We start from the raw sequence: 7,583 nt of genomic DNA, 5'->3' as shown, positions 1-7,583 counted from the left end.
ATTCCTGAGGCTTTGGTACAGAGGTACTCTGAAGATTTAGAGCTGCCTGAAAAGGATGTGGCTACAAACATGGACCAAATCCGGGTAAAGCAGCTGAGGAAGCAGCATCGCATGGCAGTGAGTATTTCTATAAAGCAGATGTTCCTTTTTCTGAGCAGACTGTTAAAAGGACTGGCTAGTAGTAAAGGGAGATACTTGAGAAGTCCTGGTACAGAAATACTCCTTATGTTCATCCAGCAGGTACAAGATAGGTAGAAGTTCTGCAGGGGCAGGAGGTACCTCTTCCCCCAGTCCCAAACAAGGACAGTCAGTAGTTAAAAGGAAAGTGGATAGCCTTCTCTTGACCAAATAATGATCTTAAAAGTCTAAGCAGACTGCAAGCAGTGGTAACAGAGACTTGCTCACTAAGGATGGCATGTATTAAATGCTTCTGTGTGAAAATTTGAAAGGCTTTACACTCCTTTTTCATTCCTTAAACTGTACTAGTGTCCACTTCTCCTTAGCAAAAGCTGAAGGGAGAAACCATCAAAAACTTTAATGGCTTCTTCTGAGAGAACTTGTTCTGTCTGTGGAGGTAATAGGCAAAATTAGTATTCTCTTGCATTACTGAGAAATTAAATGGATCACTCTGAAAAGTCTTATTACTGGGTATTCTTCACTGATCTCAGACTAATTCAGAATGGTACATGAAAGTCGGCCAAGCGGCTGGATACTGCCCACTGTGTCTATATTGCCAAAATTGTTGTCAGTGCTTCTGGCCAAGGGATCTGAGCCTTTCAGCCCACACCACTCTCATACTGACAAATGTGACATGAGAGAAGTTAGAACATCTGCTATGAAATTCTACCAGTTTGGAAGAGAAAACAAACAAAAAATACTTGTTGTAAAACAAGCAGATGTGTTTAACATTAAGGGTTCTCTGTTCTTTTTTTTCACTCCCCAGATTCCAAGTGGAGGACTCACAGAAATTTGCCGAAAACCTGTATCCCCAGGACTCATCACCTCTGTGTCTGACTGGCTGATTTCCATTGGTCTGCCTATGTATTCCAGCCTGCTCACAGAAGCAGGATTCAACACACTGAGCAAAGTGCCTTCTCTGTCACAAACTTGCCTTCAAAAAGCTGGCATCACAGAGGAAAGGCACATAAGCAAGCTCCTGGCAGCAGCAAGACTCTTCAAACCTCTTGATCCAGAGGCAATTTAACATGCTCCATAGTGTGACATTGCCTGGTCGAGAATCCACTGCTTCTTCCTGCACCAGTACCACTCTAATCACTTCACATAGCTAAAGGGATCAAGGAAGTGGCTCCCCAGGACAGGCAGATATCTTCTTCAAAGGATATGAAAGTATTTAGCCACTGAAGGAGAAGAGAGGCAACCACCAGGTAACATAGATGTGGTACTTCCCTCCCCCCTCACTCCCATCTAAAGTATTCCTATTTCATAAACTGCACAGGGTTGGCCTGAGAATCAGACAGCTTCACAGAACTAAGAGACCCATGCACATTTTCCTCAAGTTTGTGATAGTGATACTAGTAACAGGTCTTTTGTACATCTAGGTTCCAGGTACCTGAAATCAGTTCTAAAGACCAGATACAAATCAAGGTGCAAATTCCAGTAGAAGCTGTTTGGCAAATCTCTTTCGTTTATTACAGCAGTCTAGAGCTAAACACAAAGCCCTCCCCAGTCGTCTTTGCTGTTGCTTGGTGTAGGTCCCAGTTGCTACAAAGCCTTTAGCTAGGCTGAAGTTGATGGACTGAAATTAGTTTTCAGTGTGGTTGATCTCTGTCACTTCAATGCAACTAACTCATGGAGAGTCAGAAAGCTTCTTTTTATTTGTACAGAGCTGAGATCATTTTTATAACTGCTTTCTAGCAATCAGCTTTTTATTTGCCTTAAAATAAGCTTTTAAGCAGTTACCTAGTGTTCACTTTACCTGTTTTCACATTTCCCAAGCCTTGTTTCAACCTGTCACACTTAAGTTGCATTTAGGGTGATTTCCAGCTGAAGTAGCTTCTATAAAATGCCTCATCATAACATCTCCTGTGTTCTAGAGGTGCTTTTACAAATGCAGGGATATGCTAGGTTTCGGTTGTCAGGTTAACTCCTTGTTCGCTACAGTTTGCATTTACTGTTGTTACTAAACTGTTCCAAGATATACTGCCTTGTATATATGTAACTGCTTTTCATTTTAATCATATTCTGTGTACTGTGTTATATTGTCAATCATTATGCTGCAGCTTTGACTTGGTATCCTGACCATATTGATTCCAAACAGTGGGTTTCTGCAAATGAAAATTCACATGCATTGAAAAAGCAAATTGTGTCCCATAGAAATCATTAGACCCAGTAATTCCATTGCATGGACAAGAAAATTCCCAGATAGTCTTATGAATAACACTGTGATTTTTAGAACACACCACTGCGTTAATATTACCTCTCACTGGAAAAGAGCATTGTTCTGGCAAATGTGATGTGTTCTGGCAAATGTCATTTTTCATGATGCAATGATCTTTTTCTGCCTAACTCCATGTGAAATGTTCCAGTCGCATATGTGACTAATCACAGATTTTATTTTTCTATATTGGGTACATGTTTTATATACCAAATACAAATTATCATGAATAGCACATAACCAGCTTTTTCTTTGGGGTCTAAATGTGATGTGTCCTTCAGCTTCTGCTAGTGCAGATGCTCCGTGGAAGACAGAGCAAGCTCAGTCTGGCAGGTAAAGGGAGATAGAATAGAAACCTGGGCACAGGCCGGGATGTATGGCTGTTTCCAGTATCAGTTCTGCCATCAATTTACTGTATAAAACCAGACAAGGCACTTCACTGTTTGGTGCTCCAATTATCCCAGTATCATACTGAGCTAATGACTTCTGATAAAATGCTGTCAGATTGATGAATGAAAGACTGTGGTTACTCCATGAGTCCTTACTATATCTGGCCCTTTCACAGTCATGTTTTAAGTGGATGAATATACATTTTACTACAGATGATAACTAATTTGCCCTCTGGTAGAATTGATAGCTGTTAGGTTTACTTCCCACATTTCGTATTTCACCAGTGCCTACTGCACACCATCATATGACGGCAACTAAGTCGCTGATGCAACTTGAAATTGTTCTCAAGAAAAGCTCTTTAATATTCTCCTTGGTGTCTGATAAGCACCATGTTCTGATATGACAGAATCAGGAGAGATAGAGCAGACATGTTTTGTACAGCTGGTGAAAATCTGTGCAGCCTTGCCCCGAGCCCTGTGTGCAGTTTTGGGCACCAGAATATAAAAATTACATTAAGCTATTGGGGAGCATCCAAAGGAGGGCCATGAGGATGGTGAAGGGTCTGGATGGGAAGCTTTGTGAGGAGCAGCTGAGTCTGTTCAGCCTGGAGGAAACTGAGGGGGCACCTCATTGCACATCCTCATGAGAGGAAGCAGGGGAGCAGGTACTGATCTCTTCACTCTGGTGACCAAGGGAACAGCCTGAAGCTGAGTCAGGGGAGGTTTACGTTGGCTATCAGGAAAAGGTACTTCATCCAGAGGATGGTTGGGCACTGGAACAGGCTCCCCAGGGAAATGGTCACTGCTCCAAGCCTGTCTGAGTTCAAAAGGTGTTTGGACAATGCTCTCAGGTAGATGGTGTGACTCTTGGGGATGGTGCTGTGCAGGACCAGGAGTTGGACTTGATGGGTCCTCTTTTGTAGCTTAGTATATTCTATGATTCTAAAAAAGAAAAGAATTTTTTTTAAAAAAAATTAAGTGTTTTTTTAATAATTATTATTTTTCTCTTGTTCCTCTCTGAGGCTTACATGGTGACTATCAGTAAGCAGGAGATGGAGAGTATTGAGACTTCCTGGGATTGCTAGTAGGGACCAGAACAGAGTAGAAGTAAGTGGACAGCAGTTATATTGGAGTGAGGGAAAAGTCCGAGCTGACTATAGCAATAAAAAAAGAAACAAATTTCCTTGTGTTGCAGGGAAGACAAGTCATATAATAAAGCTCTCCCATATTAATCACTTCCCCCTCTCTTAATAACAGAAGGAGAATTATGGGAATAAGCTGAACCTGTTTGCCAAACTCTCTTTGTAAATCCATTCTTTTTATATGATTATGTGACCCAGGGAAACCAAATCACACCCATCAGGACTGGAGTGAGCAGTTTGAGATTTATGAGTTTTAATATTTGTTTTGTTTTCTTTTATAGACTGTGCTTTGTAGTCTTACTTGAATTACCATTTTAGTTTATATTCTAATAAAAAAAAAGCCTTAAGCTTCTCAGTGTTTGAGCTTCCCTGCTGTGGTTTCAGTGACCTGTGGCATTCCCCAAGCAGCTGAGATGGTGCATTACGAGAGCCGTAACCTCTTGCATCTTCTTGCAACCTTCAGTGCTCTAAGCAAAAGTTCACTCATTAACTCTTGGAAAGCACAGAAGAAACCTGCTGCTGGAATCTTCATCTGCTCTGCTCAGGCTCACCATGTTAAGTATCTATCCATTGTATCTTAGTAACTCAAACAGCTATTTAACAATAGAAGCAGCAAGCCCAAAATATTACCAAATGCCATCATAATCATATGCTTTGATCAATAACCTGCTGTTGCTACCCAGGTGGCAATTCCCTGTGCTCTTCTATGAGCCTGGCTGTGGATGCAGACTGGGAGCATGATCAGAAGCATTAAACTTGGCATTATTCAAACAGGCCATCATGTCTAAGAGCAGCAATAGTGGTCGATTCACCAAGTCACAGCTGTGCAGTTGTACTGTATTATTTTTAGAATAAATAATACTTTCAGGCCAAGATACTTTTAGCATTAATTGACACCCTTTGGGGAATCAAAACTGTCAAGCAAGTTATGTAACAACTAACAAAGTTGCACTTTCTGTATATGAAATCAATATTTAAATAACTTATTTTTCTCCATTTGCTGTTCTTAAATGATGTAAGTAGCTGTAATATACCAGTACTCAATATGTCCTGCAGTTTGCTTCAACCCAAGAAAGCTGTGTATTGTAAAGGAAAAAAAAAACAAAAACAAAATATGAATGTGTAAAGATTATTGTGATGTTTCATTTAGCAAAAAAAATGGTTGACAAAAGGGTTTTCCTGTGTATCAAAACTTGTCTATAATTATATGTCATACTGTTCATAGATAAAAAGTAAATAAATTTCCATGGTCTCTCTCAAGGTCTTTTTGGGTTTTTTTTTGTTGTTTTGTTTTTTCTTTTGTTTTGTTGTTGTTGTTGTTTTTATTTTTGCTAACAGATCCTCTGTTCAGTGCTTATGTAGTGATGTCCAGTGATGTAATTTTTTTGCTTATTTCTTTGGCCCTCACCCTGTAGCTTACCAAGCCTCTAGTTCCTCTCCTTGTTAACCGCTCTCAACACATTTACAGCAGGAGGAAAAGGTTTAAAAAAATTTAGAATATTAAAAGCCCTGATAATTCAGGACTAGAAACAGCTGTTAAGTTAAATGATGTGAATCAGCATAGTCCAAGCTTTGTCTGTTATATCCTGTGAATGTCCAGCTGCTGGGCTCAATGAGGTATGTGTGAGGCCTCCCAGGTCTCCTCTTGGGAGCTTTATCACTTTGCAGTGGATTAATTAATAATTGGTGAACCCAGAGGAAGGGCCCATGAGTACAGTGCTGTGGAGTTGTAGTTACAGCTCTTGCCTGCAAGAAGGGATTTCAAACCTGGTTTGCAAATGCAGCTGTGCTATGTTTGGCTTGGTGAGGTGCTGGAACTCCTGAGCAGTCAGGTAATGTCTCCAGTCTGGAATACGATGGCAGTGCCCAGGGTTTGGGGCAGAGGAGCCTTGGGACATGACTCTTGGCATTTCCTTCCAGCTCACTTGAGTAACTCCTTGCTGACTATTTTGCGTTTCTTGGTCTGGTTGAATTTGCTGTGTAATTAATGGGTGTGCTTAGCTGCCTAACAGCATGCGGCCAGCTCCTCATGGCAAGGGCTTGAAGTTAATCCTTTGTGGATTTAGCCCCAAGGAACGAGGGGGCTTGTGTCTGCACGAGTTGTCGTTAACCGGAAACTGAACTCAGGAAACGACACAAAGCGGAAAACAAAAGAATCTTTTGGGCTGGATCCAGACAGCTGGATCCTCGTCCTCCCCGGTAGCGCTCCCCGCGTGGCTGCGGGACGTGGCGAGCGCCCGGCGGCCATGAGGGGGCGAGGGCTCTGCGCGGCCATGAGGGGGTCAGGGCTCTGAGGGGGTCAGGGCTCTGCGCGGCTCTGAGGGGGTCAGGGCTCTGAGGGGGTCAGGGCTCTGCGCGGCTCTGAGGGGGTCAGGGCTCTGAGGGGGTCAGGGCTCTGCGCGGCTCTGAGGGGGTCAGGGCTCTGAGGGGGTCAGGGCTCTGCGCGGCTCTGAGGGGGTCAGGGCTCTGAGGGGGTCAGGGCTCTGCGCGGCTCTGAGGGGGTCAGGGCTCTGAGGGGGTCAGGGCTCTGCGCGGCTCTGAGGGGGTCAGGGCTCTGAGGGGGTCAGGGCTCTGCGCGGCTCTGAGGGGGTCAGGGCTCTGAGGGGGTCAGGGCTCTGCGCGGCTCTGAGGGGGTCAGGGCTCTGAGGGGGTCAGGGCTCTGCGCGGCTCTGAGGGGGTCAGGGCTCTGAGGGGGTCAGGGCTCTGCGCGGCTCTGAGGGGGTCAGGGCTCTGAGGGGGTCAGGGCTCTGCGCGGCTCTGAGGGGGTCAGGGCTCTGAGGGGGTCAGGGCTCTGCGCGGCTCTGAGGGGGTCAGGGCTCTGAGGGGGTCAGGGCTCTGCGCGGCTCTGAGGGGGTCAGGGCTCTGAGGGGGTCAGGGCTCTGCGCGGCTCTGAGGGGGTCAGGGCTCTGAGGGGGTCAGGGCTCTGCGCGGCTCTGAGGGGGTCAGGGCTCTGAGGGGGTCAGGGCTCTGCGCGGCTCTGAGGGGGTCAGGGCTCTGAGGGGGTCAGGGCTCTGCGCGGCTCTGAGGGGGTCAGGGCTCTGAGGGGGTCAGGGCTCTGCGCGGCTCTGAGGGGGTCAGGGCTCTGAGGGGGTCAGGGCTCTGCGCGGCTCTGAGGGGGTCAGGGCTCTGAGGGGGTCAGGGCTCTGCGCGGCTCTGAGGGGGTCAGGGCTCTGAGGGGGTCAGGGCTCTGCGCGGCTCTGAGGGGGTCAGGGCTCTGAGGGGGTCAGGGCTCTGCGCGGCTCTGAGGGGGTCAGGGCTCTGAGGGGGTCAGGGCTCTGCGCGGCTCTGAGGGGGTCAGGGCTCTGAGGGGGTCAGGGCTCTGCGCGGCTCTGAGGGGGTCAGGGCTCTGAGGGGGTCAGGGCTCTGCGCGGCCCGGAGGGCGCTCGGGCGGCAGAGGGCGCCGCGCCGCCGGGACCCGCTGTTTCCAAGGGTCTCTCAAGTAACAAAACAGAGATAAAAACAAAACAAACGCTGCACAACATGAAAAGCCAAGGCGCTTGCCATTTCTGCAGCTGGAAGGAGTATTGCTTCCCTTCCAAGATTGCTGTGGTCCAGGATTGCGTTGGGAGAAGCTGAAACACAAAGCCCCCATCTGTTGCTCTCAGCGTTTTGCTGCTGTGCTTGATCCTAATGTGTGCTAACCACAGTAGCTGCTGC

General features: G+C 46.5%; 1 protein-coding gene across 3 annotated transcripts in view; it reads left to right on the top strand.

Moving 5' to 3' along the window:
• Positions 1-5,186, top strand: part of SASH1 (SAM and SH3 domain containing 1) — a 122,250-nt gene extending 117,064 nt beyond the window's left edge. For all 3 annotated transcript variants that reach the window (XM_031056232.1, XM_031056231.1, XM_031056233.1), the window contains 2 exons: positions 1-117; positions 944-5,186. In XM_031056232.1, the coding sequence (XP_030912092.1) occupies positions 1-117; positions 944-1,204 (378 nt within the window). In that variant the 3' untranslated portion in view covers positions 1,205-5,186. The remainder of the gene's footprint in view (positions 118-943) is intronic.
• The last annotated feature ends 2,397 nt before the right edge of the window (positions 5,187-7,583 follow it).

The sequence above is a fragment of the Geospiza fortis genome, unplaced genomic scaffold (assembly GCF_000277835.1).
Source record: "Geospiza fortis unplaced genomic scaffold, GeoFor_1.0 scaffold162, whole genome shotgun sequence".
NCBI classification, from domain to species: domain Eukaryota; kingdom Metazoa; phylum Chordata; class Aves; order Passeriformes; family Thraupidae; genus Geospiza; species Geospiza fortis.
The sequence above is the reverse complement of the archived record's forward strand: the minus strand, read 5'-3'. Positions and strand labels throughout refer to the sequence as shown.